This window comes from Bos taurus, chromosome 11 (genome assembly GCF_002263795.3).
Source record: "Bos taurus isolate L1 Dominette 01449 registration number 42190680 breed Hereford chromosome 11, ARS-UCD2.0, whole genome shotgun sequence".
NCBI lineage: Eukaryota > Metazoa > Chordata > Mammalia > Artiodactyla > Bovidae > Bos > Bos taurus.
Window position 1 is genome coordinate 11,232,172 of NC_037338.1, and position 13,987 is coordinate 11,246,158.

Genomic DNA, 13,987 nt, shown 5'->3' on the forward strand with positions numbered 1-13,987 from the left:
GCCCCGCCCCCGAAGGCCCCGCCCTCAGCGTGCGTGTCCCTGAGGCCGCGCGGGTTTTCGCACGAGTGTTTGAGCGATGTGCGTGTAGGTCGAGTGGTCTTTGTGCTTTTACATCTGTGCAGTTTTGCCTGTATTTTCGTGGCCATACCAGAGTTTGTGTGTGTCGTTTTGATGTGTGTATCTGTGTCTGAATTCCTGTTTGTGTCTGTTGTCTCTGCCTCTCAGTGGCCTGTCTTGTCAGTCGCTGTTTGGACTCAGCCTAAGGGGAAGAGCTAGCTTACCACTCTTAGCCAGCCTACGAAGTCCAGCGTAAGATTTCCTATTTCCACAGGCACTCTGGCAGGGGGCAGACAGTCCTGTGAAAGATCAAGCTGGAAGTGTGTCTTACTCAGACGCTGCAGGGGCATAGGGACCTTGTAGCCTGGGGGATGCTGGAGGGTCTAAGGACCATGAAGTTGTATGCGGAAGTGAGTCTGCATATGCATACTGTCCTGACTATGGGAGAGGGATCTGGTCTCTTGCTCAGGACTGACCTGTAGCATCTGTCCCCACAGCCAGGCCTGACCCCCGTCTCTCATTTTGTTCCCTCCTCCCATTGATCCTGTGCTACTTGACATAAGACCTGTGTCCACATCTGCTGTAGTCTCATGGTGACATTTAGGGATTGGATAGAGCCGGTTAACTGCTGAATAGGTAACTGACTGGTGATTTTTTAAAAAACGGGAGCCAACGATTCCAGGAAGAGGCACCTGCCGCTGTGTTCCTTTAATAGAGTTGACTGGATCCAGCTTTAGGAAGGATTTCCTGGAAGACGGGAACAGAAGGTTCTTGAAGCTGGACCGTGGCCTCCCCCCTCCCTCCAGCTGCAGCCTGGTATTCTCGAGACGGTGGTCCACTGCCTCAGGGACAGATGGTTTTCCAAGGACCGCTGCTCCCGCCTTTTCTCCCTCCCTCAAGAGCTCTGAAGAGCAGCGTGGACCGTGCCCTCCCTCGCCACCAGGTGGCAGGGCACACCTCCTTCCACCAGCTCATCTCAACACCCAGAAGTCATCCTGTATTCTAAGGGAGTACCCTCAACAGAGGCCCACCAGGAAATGTGAAGTGCTAGAGAAATTAGCTCTGGAAATGTTGGTGGCAGACTCCACAAGCGGAGGCTATAACATACACTTATTGGAGAGAAACGGAGTGGTTCCCGGGAAGGAATGGAAGCCATGAGAACTGGTTGTGAAGGGGTTGGGGTAATAATACAGCAGAGTTCAAGGCAAAATGCCAGTTTTGGCAAAGGCACAGTTAAATCTCTTTACTCGAAATAAAGATGGCTAGGGGGTCAAGTTGAGTAGCTAGAGGGAAAAAGATGGTGTTCAGGATAGCATGTCTGCTCCAAGGGGGCAGCTGGGCCTGAGTTCCTTCTATGACTGGTAACAGTTCAGACAAAACTAAAAAACTTCAGGAAATTCTGTGAGAGGCAGTGGGCTAAATGGTCTATCCGTCCTTCTTTGCTCTCAATTCCACCATTTCCAGTGGGGAAGAGTCTGCAATGCCCAGATGCTGATTCAAGGAGGCCGTATCTCCTCTACAGCCAGGTCAGGCAAAGATTACTCTCTGGAGAGGCTGGGGCTGAGGTATTACTCCCACAGGTGAAGGAGACCTATAAGCCTTAGTAGTTACTGCACACTTAGTGTTGAGCCTGGCACACTCTTAAGTGTTTTACAGACATCATCTCAGCCCTGGGAGGTCAAAGTTATCAACATACCCATTCTACAGGTGGGGGAAAAAACCCTCAGAAATTCAGTAACTTGGCCAAGGACATAGCTGAAGGCCAAAGTCTGTACCTGTGACTATTTGCATTATTACAACTCCCAGGGGTCAATACAGAAAAAGAGGGCTCCTGCTTTACAGTTCAGATTCTCCTGATGCCCTTTGACCTGACAAGCTCTTCATTAAGAATTGGAACAAGGAGATCTGATGGGTGCTTCCAGGAAGAACTAGCCCAGCCTGGACTGAGCCTTTGTTGCAGTCCTCAGCTGTCCATTCCTGACTCCGCATCTTCTCTCTGGATGCTGGTGTCAGAGCTGCTGGAGGGCTCGTCTGGAGAGGCAGCCATGGCAGATGCAGCTGGCAGTTTCAGCCTTTGCTGCTTTTGATATTTGACCCTTCGGTTTTGGAACCAGACCCTCACCTATAATTGAGGCAGTGAGAAGAGATAAGAATGTGACTAACAGTTCCCACTGCATCCCCCATTCCCACAGTGCCCACTCCTCTCTGAAAATTTACTCTTCATTCTAAGGGAAGCACACCCTTCCCTCTAATTCCAGTACCACTCATTCACCCAAGTATTTACTGAGCTCCTGATCTGAACTCTGGAGAAGGAAATGGCAACCCACTCCAGTATTCTTGCCTGGAAAAATCCCATGGACAGAGGAGCCTGGTGGGCTACAGTCCATGGGATTGCAAAGAGTCGGACACAACTGAGCACTTGTGTATTGGCTTCACTTTAGACATCCACATCTGAGGCAGTGCTGGCCCTTCCCAGGTGATGGTGATAATAGTGAAGTACGAGCTCCACCCTCACAGAGCTCACAGTCTAGTGGAGGGAGACCAAAAACAAATATATAAATACAAATGAGGGTACAAATAGGAGTTTGAGCCTCCCTGAAGAACCAGCACTTAAGCTGAGGCTCAGAGGATGAGAGGCCTGCCTAATGGGGACAGAGAAAAGCAAGCCAGGGCAGGGGAGTCAAGCTTGGAATGTCTGAGGATCAGAAAGGAGGAAAGCATGGCAGACACATCTGAGAAAGGGGAAAGCAAAGGAAGAGAAAGTGGAAGAGGTCAGTGGAGACCAGATCACCCAAAACTGTGAAGGCCATGGATTAGAAGTGTCACTTTTGAGTTTTTTAGTGGGATGTGACATAGTCCTATTTATATCAAGTGAACTGCAATTCTGGCAGTGAGTGAAGAATGGATATAAGCAGATTTGAGGAGACAGCTGGGGAGACTGTTGCAGTGATCCAGCAATAGTTGGGGCTGCACACTCCCTTCCCTGTATCATGAGAAGAACGGTCCCATTTGAAACTGGTGGCAATGGAGAAAAATGAAGTGATTCCAGTTGTATTTCGGAGGTAGAGGTGAAAAGGCTGGCTGATGAATTGGAATTGGGAAAGAAAAAGGAATCTAAGATGACTGAGTATCTTAGATACTCAGATCTAAGTATCTGAACTAGATACTTGAGCAGCTGGGTGGACAATGATGCCATGTGTGGGGAAAGGGAGAGATTTGGGTGGGGGGGTGGGAATCAAGAATTGAGGTTTTGACTTGTTAAGTTTGAAATGGCTTCCCACAAGACACCCAACTGGAGGCCCCAGGAAGGTAGTTAGATGCACAAGTCAGAAAAGAGGAGTGGGTGGAAGATACAAAGTAGGGAGTCACTGGCTTACAAATGGTATTTAAAACCCATGCTGCTGCTGCTAAGTCACTTCAGTCGTGTCCGACTCTGTGCGACCCCATAGACGGCAGCCCACCAGGCTTCCCCATCCCTGGTATTCTCCAGGCAAGAACACTGGAGTGGGTTGCCATTTCCTTCTCCAATGCGTGAAAGTGGAAAGTGAAACTGAAGTCGCTCAGTCATGTCCGACTCTAGCGACCCCATGGACTGCAGCCTACCAGGCTCCTCCATCCATGGGATTTTCTAGGAAAAAGTACTGGAGTGGGGTGCCATTGCCTTCTCCGTTAAAACCCATGGGGATAGATTAAATCATCTAGGGAGGAAAATTTGAGGCCCCAAAGAGAAGAGTTGCCTACAAAGGGAACCGAGAAGGGACTAGAGAGCTGGGAGAAAAACCGAGAGTGTGGTGTCTGGAAGCCAAGAGAACTGTGGGTTTCAAAACAGAAGGAGTGGTTGATTGTACTGAGTGGTGGGGTAAGATGAGGGAAGAAAGCATATGGTGGCTTTGCAACATGGAGGTCATTAGAGACCTTGATGAGAAGGTTCAGTGAAATGGCAGAATGAAAGAATTCACACTGCAGTGAATTAAGGAGTAGACGGGAGGTGAGGACATGGAGAGAACATAGCCAGTTCTTGAGAAATTTGCCTGTGAAAAGAGCAGCTATAATTCAGTCGCGAGGAGAATATAGGGTCAAGAGAATGTTTATTATTTTTAATATTTAGTCTCTTGAATACCAACTTAATTTCACTGTCAGCTCCTTATTTAGCATGGAAACATTATATTAGAAAGTTCTAGATTAACACATGTTGTTTCCATAATGTGATTTCAAATAGGACTATTTTTCTCATCATATAGAGAAGGGAGTGTGCCAGTGGTTAGGGCCCGTATCCCCTATCAGCCTGGCACAGAGAAAGAGGCCCATAAATTCCTCCCAGCCCCAACTCAGGGTTTTTTGAGAGAGTAGTAACTGTCCCTAGGTGCAGCCGAGCCCACAGGAGTCCCTGCTCTCACCTGGTTCTCTGTAAGGTTGAGCTGGGCTGCCAGCTGGGCTCTCTTCTTCCCCACTATATTGTGCTGTTTTGCAAACACTTTCTCCAATTCTTCCAGCTGCTCCAAGTTAAACATGGTTCGAATCCTCTTTGGGGATCTCTCAGTGTCCTGAAGGTCCTGAGCTTGGGCCCAGTCTCGGGGATCCCAGAGGCCTAGGCAGTGAACCAGCTCCAAGCCTGAAGAGCAATTAGCAGGAGGAAAGGTTAGCCGTAACCCCCTACCCTGTCATCTTGGAGGAGAGAGAACAAACTCACAGCTCCACTGCCCTGTCTTACCCTTGGCCAGGTAACAACACAGCAGGCAAGGTGGGAAGAGACTGCGCAGAAACAAAACAAATGAAAAAGGACATGAACTCTACTGAATGTTATGGGGCAGGCTGGATGGGAGGGCAGTTTGGGGGAGAAGGGATATATATGTTTATGTGTGGCTGAATCCTTTTGCTGTTCACCTGAAACCATCACAACATTGTTAAATGGCTATACCCCAATACAAAATTTAAAAAAAAAAATTTTTTTTTAAAAGAAGGGACAGTGTTGTGAGACCGCTTTGGCCTCTATTAGTCAGGTTAGTGGCATAATCTCTGGCCCTAAGAGGAGCTGCCAAACCTCCATCTCTCCTTTCCTTGGCTACTTCAGGAAAACCCTATGAGATGAGCAGAGAAGGGACCCCCTTTTGAACAAAGAGTGAAGGTTCATCTTTTTTGTTCTTTCAAAGTTTTGAATGGGTACTTTGATTCAGGCATGGTTCCAGGACAAAACAGAGAATTCCTAACAGCAAAAACAATAACAACAAAAAAGGCAAATAAGTAACATATTGAGTATGTCAGAAAGTGATTAGCACTAATAAGAATAAAGCAGGGAAGGACAGGGTAAGTGTGCCTGTGTGTGGGCAGGTGGAAGAGTTTGTATTAACATCTTTGGAAAGGGTAGCCACCTCACTCAGGTGACTCTTGAATAGGGCCACTGTGTACAGCTTGTATCCTGCACACAGGTGCCCAGCTGAGACGGTAAGTGGAGTCTGAAATTCCGCCTGCTTTTTGCAAGCCTGTTCTTCCTTCCTGACAAGGTGTCGTGTTTGCATGGAGTTAGGAGGTGCCCTTTTCTAACGCACATAAGGGTGCTATTCAGCTCATAGAGCTGTGGGCCAGCGGAGATGCAGACTGGTCTACCAGGGTCAGTACCTGACTCGTAACTCCAGAGGAGTGAGGAAGGAAGCCATTGGGCTAGCTTGGAAGGAAGTGTTCCAGACAGAGTTCTGGCAATGCAGGGCTAAGACTCCTCCGCTCCCACTAACCTTGGGGAGGGGCTCCAGGGCTAGCAGACAAAACTGCCCCACTGAAAGGAGTGAGGTCTGGCTGCCTAAGACCCCAGCCACTGGGCCCAGCTGGCTTACATAAGCATTAATAGCAAAATATAAGAAATCATCAATGGAGCTAGATTTAAAATATGGTATATTCTTGCAATGGACCATTCTGTGGCATACAGAAGCTCTGTGTGGACTTCTAAGGAAAAATCTCGATACATGGTCAAGTAAAAAGAGTAAGGTGCAGAGCAGTGTGTCTAGTGTCGGGGGAGGGTTAGAAGAATGCATGTGTGTGTATATATATATGCATGTATTTTCACAAATACACATGTGTGTGAGCTCAGACGGTAAAGAATCTGCCTGCAATGCAGATACCCAGGTTCAATCCCTGGGTAGGGAAGATCCGTTGGAGAAGGGCATGGCAACCCACTCCAGTATTCTTGCCTGAAGAATTCCATGGACAGAGGAGCCTGGCAGGCTACAGTCCATGGGGTCACAAAGAGTCAGACACGACTAAGCGTCACACACACACACACGTGTGTCCAAGTATTAAATAGTATAAAATACACTAGAAGAATAAAGAAACTGGTGTCTGGCTGCCTGTGGGGTGGGGAGAACCAGGTGGCTAGGGGAAAGGAACGGTAAACTCTTCTCCATACTGTAACTTCGTAGTTAACATTTTGAAGTTTGATTTGTGTGGCTGTAATACCCATGCAAAAACCAGTGAGGTATTTCCCTGGTGGTCCAGTAGCTAAGGCTTGGTGCTCCCCGTGCAGAGGGTCTGGGTTCAATCTCTGGTCAGGAAACTAGATTCCATGCTGAAACTAAAATATCCCACATGCCTCAACTAAGACCTAGCACAGCCAAATCAATCAATCAATCAATCAATATATATTTAAAAAACTAACTTGAAAATGAGACACTAGTAATACGGAGTAGAAAGTTACAATTCAGACCTCAGGTGTGTGGGGACATTAGAAAAAGGTGGCTTGGAGTGAGGGCTGTGACTCTCATGAAAGTGAAAATGTTAGTCGCTCAGTCATGTCCAACTCTTTGCAACCCTATGGTCTGTAACCCACCAGGCTCCTCTGTCCATGGAATTCTCCAGGCAAGAATACTGGAGTGTGTTGCCATGCTCTTCTCCAGGGGATTTTCCTGATTCAGGGATCGAACCGGCATCTCCCACATAGCAGGCAGATTCTTTGCCTTCTGAGCCACCAGAGGTGGCTCTCATTATGTAGCAAGAATTTGGATAGTGCTTGGGAGACCAGGGTTTCTCTCCCACGTGGGTGGGAGGAATGCCCAACTGAAGGGAGGTGAGGAGACACAGGGTGGGGGTAACCCAAGAAAGATTGTCTTACCAGGATCTTGGTTTGGGTTGATGAGGCTTGCACTAAATTTGCTCTTGTTTCCCCTCATGGGAGCCATGGGGATGCATGAACCAGATAGCCAAAAATGGTAAAAACTCATATAGGTGGATGTTAATACTAGAGGAGAAAATTACCCCAACGGTTAAAGTCTCATGGGGATTTAAGTGACTCTGCTCCAGGGCCCAGAGCCCCAGGGAACCATTCTAAGAGCTGAAGGAACCTGGCTCAGAGCAGTAAAGTGCGGAAGCTAAGCTCACACAGAGGTGAGCAGTGGAGGCTGTAACTCAGTCGGCTAATCCCCGACAGCTCCTCGCTCTGGCTGAAGGGTACCAGTAGCAGCTGCCTCTCCGGCCGAGTTGGCCGCGCTGGGGAAAAGCCTGCTCCACAAAGCATTGTGCAAAGCAGGTGTGGAAGGGAGCAAGGGCCTCTCCCACTCCCTAGACCAGGGAGAGGCCGGGCTGCCTGCAGCCCTGCGCTGATCATGGTTGTCCGAGTCGCTCTCGGGCCTGCCCTCACCTTCCTCTCTGCACACGTACTCACCCACCCCCCGACACACACCTTTTCCCACCTCAGCGGCGGGCCGGATAGTCTCCCACCTGGTCTGGGTCCCTCTCTCCGCCCGGTATCACCCGCAGGGTCAAGGGTCATAAACTTGACATCTACTCCAACCACGCGTGGCTCTCAAACTCGGGGACTTCTCCTCTATCCTGTGCCCGCCGTGGCGGCCGTCCGCTCCCTCGTACCTGTGACGCTGAGACCCTGGAGGCCGCAGAAGTGGGAGGCGAGGGGTCGCAGCGCAGGGGGCTGGGGGCGCGGCTGGTGCAGCCCCGCGCTCAGGCAGGGGGGCAGCCACGTCGGCGGGCACGCCCCGGGCAGAGCCTGGGCGGGAGGCCTGGAGGGCACGTTCCAGAGGTCCCCGTGGGCGCCAGCGGAGACTGACAGCGGGGAGGTGGTAGGCGCGCGGGGGTCAGGTCTGGCTAGGATGGCCTCAACGGAAAAGGAGGACGCGAGGCGTCCGGGCGCGCGGGCTGGGCCTGGATTTGCAGAACCGCGAGGCAGAGCGGGGTACGCGGGCCGGGGAGAGCGGCTGGAGCGCTGGGGCTGGACCCCGGCGCCCGAAAGAGGGAGCGGCCGGCAGCCCCGCGGCCCGGGGCTGGGCATAGCGCGGCCCTTGCTCGGAAGGGCCCAAGAACGGGAGCTGGGGCCTCTGGGCTGTGGGCAGCGCGGGAGGCGCGGGAGGACACCTGCTTTAAATAAGGGAGCGAGCCTTGTCGGCCAGGAACGGTCACAGCTGTCTCCCGCGGCTCTTAAATTGGACAGGGCGGGGCCGGGCTTTTCCTTCCCATCGCCCAGGTGGGCGCCACCTCCCGCGGGCAGGACCCCCCCCCCCCCAACGTTTCAAAGCCCAGGGCGCCTTAGCGCCCTTCCTCCTTCCTCGTAAAATATATCCCCATCCTGTGCAGTAGGGAAAAGAACCCTAAACTCACTGTAGCTTGCTGGTGACCCCAGGCGAGCCACCCTGTAGTGCCGCGACTTTAGGTTTTGGCTCATCGGCTCACTGTCTTTTAAAGCCCTGGCCACATTCACCTATGACTGTGCAAGCCCTTAAATAAAAAAAAAAAAATTTAAAAAAGAATAATTGAAATACCTTGTTTAAACACTGAAAAGTAAAATTCCCACCTTTTCTTGCTTGGAGACACCGCTGTAGTTATCAATTTCTGTTGTGTCTTTTCAGGGACTTTTCTGCACTCTCGCCTTACTGAAGCCCCAATGGAAAAATCTTTCCGGTATACAAAAAAAAAAAAAAGAAGGGTAAGAAATACGAATTTATTGCAAATGCATGGGAGTTAGTGTCCTACAAAACCTGCCTTATGTAAGGTGTAAGGCAAGCATATGCATCTCCCTTTTACAGTTGGATAATCGGTGTTTTTGGATGTCCTTGGGTAAACTGCAAGTTACTGTTTCAATGTCTTCGTCTGTAAAATGGATAGTAATAGTAGGTACCTCATGGAGTTGCTGTGTGGTCACACAAGAGTTAATGCACCTAAACCATGTAGCATTGGCCAGTGAGCACTATGCAGTGATTGCGGCACTGGGAGGAATTCCTGCCTTCCAGACTCCCATGGTATTCTGCCTCCTCAAATCAATGCCTAATGTTGAAGCCACTCGAGCAGGTCGAGGCGCAGTTCAGTGGCGTTGTCCATAGGTGTTAGCTCTTGGAACACCAGTATGCCCTGTCTGCTCTGCTAAGTGAGGGCTGGAGGAAATCTTGCTGGGTTCCTGTCCCTCCCCACTTCCCACTTGAGCAAATACTGGCCCTGCCTTCTGAACAACACCCCCAGCCCACCCCCACCCCAGGCAGTCTGCAACGTGAGATTGTGGGAAAAACAAAGAACAGGTGTCCCATCTGACCCCAGGTCTAGGTCTCCTGTGTTGTGGCCAGAGAATGCAGGGTCAGAAATGAGGGTACAGCAATGAGAGCTCCAGGGAAGGGGCCTGGGTGGGAAGGACTCTCTCTTCCGGTGAGGTCAGATCCACTGGGAGTTGGAAAGTTCTGGACCCCATAACTTTCAAATCTTACATATACTATTTCATTTCTCACCATGTTTCTTTCTTAAAAAAAAAAAAAAAAAAAATTGGCTGCACTGGGTCTAGTTCCCCGACAAGGGATAGAACTCCTGTTTCCAGCATTCAAGCTCCAATCTTAGCCACTGGACCATCAGGGAAGTCCCCCTCAATGTGTTTCTTTTTGAGGAGCTTTTCCTCCAAGAGGTAGAGTCTGTGTTGACAACCACTACCCCTAGGACCACCCAGACTGCAGTGCTAAAGTACCAAAAGTGGGCCTTATGAGGAGGGATACAAACACTGCTTTTTTGGGGCCTACAATGATAGCGACTTAGGTGGTTGGGGAACCGTGGAGCAAGATGATGGCAAATGTGGGTTTTGGAGTTGGATAAACCTGGCCTCAAATCCCAACTTTGTCACTGAACTGTAACTTTAGATAAGTGGTCTATTCACTCTAAGCCTCAATTTCTTATAAAATGGGAATGATCTCTTAAGTGAGAAAATAATATTTACCTAATGAGATTCTTACAAGAGTTGAATGAGATTGAGTTTTTAGCTGCTGCTGCTGCTAAGTCGCTTCAGTCATGTCCGACTCTGTGCAACCCCAGAGACGGCAGCCCACCAGGCTCCCCTGTCCCTGGGATTCTCCAGGCAAGAACACTGGAGTGGGTTGCCATTTCCTTCTCCAATGCATGAAAGTGAAAAGTGAAAGTGAAGTCACTCAGTCGTGTCCAACTCTTAGTGACCCCATGGACTGCAGCCCACCAGGCTCCTCCGTCCATGGGATTTTCCAGGCAAGAGTACCGGAGTGGGGTGCCATTGCCTTCTCATGATAGCTATTGTGGCGAGGAGAGAAGCTATTTACAATAACAGCATGCACCCTGGAATCAGGGGGAGTTGACAAATAACAAGAAAAAACTTGTAAAATAGAAGATGTATGAAAACTTTGTTAAGTCTGTGCTGATTTTTAGGTAAAAAGTATGGTCACTGTGTCTCTAGGTCTGGGTTTTCCATACATACACTGAATTTCAGTACATTGTTATCTGTTTTCTATTATTTGAATTATTTCTCTTCAAACTGTAAGTTCATGAGTATATAGATATTAATATCCCTAGTTTACATACGAGTAAATAGAGCAAGAGAGGTTAACAGACTGCCTAGGTTCAAATCCCCCTAGCTATGTGACCTTTAGAAAAATGTATTTTAATTTACATTTATTTCCCTGAAAACTCTTTAGGTTGAGCTTTTGGATATCAGCCATTCGGATATCCCCTTTTGTGTGAAGCCCCTGTTCCAGCGGTTTCCATATTTTTCCTTTGGGCTACTATCTTTTTCTTATTAATTTGTAAGAGTAGTTATGGATAGAGATAGATATTTTGGGATTAAGCTTTTTATTACAGTATATATAGATGCAAATATTAATATCTTCTTCCACTCTGTGGCCTGCCTTCTCGTTCTTTTAATATTTTCTTTTAATGAACAAGATAACTAATTGTAATAAAGCTTAACAATCTGCTTTTATGTCCTTCCAGAGAAACCTTTTTGCCTAGCTGAAGCCATGAAGGTATTCTTTTGTGATTACTGATAGATATGCCCTTATTGCTATTTTAATTGTTTCCTGGTTCTTTTTTGTTCCTTTTTCTTTTACTCTCATAACTTTTGATTTGATGACTATCTTTAGTGTTATATTTGGATTTCTTTCCTTTTGTGTGAGTTATAAGCAAGTTCCCTTGTATGTAACTAATGCTTTTCTCTTGCTGCTTTTAAATATCTTTATATTTATAGCTAATTATATTTATGTCTAAATATAACTAAATATCCTTCAGTTTTGCCATTTTAATTGCAGCAGGTCTTGGTGTGGACTTCTTTGGGTTCATCTTATTTGGGACTCTGTGATTTTTGAACCCGCATGTGCTTCTTTTCCCAGGTTAGGGAAGTTTTCACTTATTAATTCTTTGAGTAAGTTCTTTGCCCCTCCCTTTCTCTCTCTTTTCCTTCTGGGCCTCTGGAATGTAAATATTAGCATGTTTGATATTGTTCCAGAAGTCTCTTAAACTGTCCTCATTAAAATTTTTTTTCTGTTCAACTTGGGTGATTTCCATTCCTCTGTCTTCTAATTCAGTGTTTCTCTGTATCATCTAATCTACTTTCAATTCCTTCTTCTTCTTTCTTTTTTTGGTATAAAGCAGCACAGATTTATTATATTATAGTTCTAGTGGTCAGAAGTAAAAACTGGGTCTCTTAGGACTAATTCAAGATGTTGATAGGGTTGTCTCCCCTCTGGAATCTCCAAGGGAAGAATCTGTCTCCTTGCTGGTCATTTCTTATTTAATCTGTTCTGTTGCTTTTCTCGAGCTTCTAGAGGCTGCTAGTAGGTCTTTGTTCTTAGCTAGCCTCTTTCTCCTTCAAGTGCAGGAGCATAACATCTTTAAATCTTCCTCCCTTTTTCTGACATTCTTGCTTGCTTTTTTTGTGGCTGTGCTGGATCTTCGTTGCTGTGCGGGCTTTTCTCTAGTTGTGGAGAGTGGGGGCTACCCTCTAGTTGCAGTGGCGTCTCTCACTGCAGATTACGGGCTCTAGGGCACGCGGCCGTCAGGGGTTGTGGCCTGCGGGCTCTAGAGCACAGGCTCATTAGTTGTGGCATGTGGACTTCGTTGCCCCGCAGCATGTAGGATCTTCCTGGACCAGGGATGGAACCTGTGGCTCCTGCATTGGCAAGTGGATTCTTTACTAGGGAAGCCCTTGCTTTCTTCTTATAAGGACCCCTGTGATTACACTGGGTCCATCCAGATAATCCAGAATTATTCCCCCCAACTCAAAATTCTTAGCTTGATGACCTATAACAATTTCACTTCAGTAATTATCTTCAAATCTCATTCATCCTTCTTTATAAATTTCTGATGCCTTATTAAACTTCCCATGGTTCATCTACTCTTTTCCTCAGTTTGTTGAGCATCTTTTATGATCAGTACCTTGAACTGTTTATTGGGTAGATTGCTTATCTGGAGATAAGTAGACTTCATTTAGTTCTCCTTCTGGAGTTTTGTGTGGCTTCTTTGTTTGCAACATATTCTTCTAACTCCTCATTTTACTACTTCTCCATGTTTATTTCTATGTGTTAGGTAGGTTGGTTACATTTCCTGATCTTGGAGAAGTGATCTTATGCAGGTGACATCCTGTGGGGCCCAGAAATACACTCCCCTCTGTCAGGGTGCCTCCTAAGCAGGCTTCATGGGCCTTTCTGGTGTGGTGAGGCTGACTACCATGGGCATGCTTGTAAGCGGGGTTGGCCCCCAGACCAGCTGGCTGCCAGGTCCTACCTTGGGCAGTGGTTGCTGGCCACTTGTAGGTGGAACCAGGTCCTGGGGTGCCTGGCTGTGGGGACTGGGAAGGCTGGTGCTGAGCCATTTTTCAGGCAGGGCTGGGTCCTTGCATGTCTGGCTGCTCAGCCCTGGGGGTCTTGGGACTGGTTCTGACCTGCTGGTGGATGAGTAAGCTCCTAGCATTATAAACTAGACGGGGATTCCGAAATTGTGCTTTGCAGCACCAGTGTCCTGGTAGAATGAGCTCCCCCAAATGGCTGCCCCTAAGGGACTACCAGTCACTTCCTACTTCTCTGGGAGGTTTTCCCAGGATCAGAAAGTAGGTCTGACCCAAGCTCATACAAATTATTGCCATTGTGTTGGATCTCAGACTATATAATATTTTGGTGTGCCCTCTAAGAACAGAGTCTCTGTTTTCTACTGTTGCTGGCTCTCCCATATGCAAGCCTCCAAAGCCAGATGTTCTGGGGCTCATCTTCTGATACAGAACCCACAGCCTGGGGGCCTCAATGTTGGGCTCAGACCCCTCACTTCTTGGGAAGAAGCTCTACAGTTGTGATTAGCCTCCTGTTTTGGCATTTCCTATCCAGGGATGGGGGTCTTGACCATACCAGGTCTCTGCCCCTCCTACCTGTCTTGTGGGTCCTTCTTTATATCTTTGGTGGTGGTGGTTTAGTTGCTAAGTTGTGTCCAACTCTTGTGACCCCATGGACTGTAGCCTGCCAGGCTCCTCTGTCCATGGGATTCTCCAGGCAAGAACACTGGAGTGGGCTGCCATTTCCTTCTCCAGGTTTCATATCTGTAGTTGTAGAAAAATCTTTTCTGCTGGTCTTCAGGTTGTCCTCATAGCTAGTTGCTCTGTAAGTAGTTGTAAATTTCGTGTGCTGGTGACAGGACGTGAGCTCAGGATCTTCCTATTCCACCATTTTGGCCA

At 48.0% G+C, this 13,987-nt stretch overlaps 1 protein-coding gene across 1 annotated transcript; it reads right to left on the reverse strand.

Moving 5' to 3' along the window:
* Positions 1-245: 245 nt before the first annotated feature.
* Positions 246-8,591, reverse strand: NOTO (notochord homeobox). Its single transcript, XM_059891595.1, has 4 exons — positions 7,909-8,591; positions 7,423-7,542; positions 4,455-4,669; positions 246-2,179 (listed from the first exon to the last, which is right to left on the reverse strand). Exons 1-4 carry the CDS (start codon positions 8,324-8,326, stop codon positions 2,021-2,023), a joined length of 912 nt encoding a protein of 303 aa, XP_059747578.1. The 5' UTR covers positions 8,327-8,591; the 3' UTR covers positions 246-2,020.
* Between the last annotated feature and the right edge of the window lie 5,396 nt (positions 8,592-13,987).

Bases quoted from the DNA above. Each gene is read 5' to 3' on its own strand.
- NOTO (XM_059891595.1), bottom strand. From the start codon at position 8,326: ATGCCCAGCCCCGGGCCGCGGGGCTGCCGGCCGCTCCCTCTTTCGGGC. The intron at 7,543-7,908 runs GTACGAGGGAGC...TTTGTGGAGCAG, and splicing joins CCAGGGTCTCAGCGTCACAG to GCTTTTCCCCAGCGCGGCCA. The intron at 4,670-7,422 runs GTGAGCTTAGCT...ATTGCTCTTCAG, and splicing joins CCTCCACTGCTCACCTCTGT to GCTTGGAGCTGGTTCACTGC.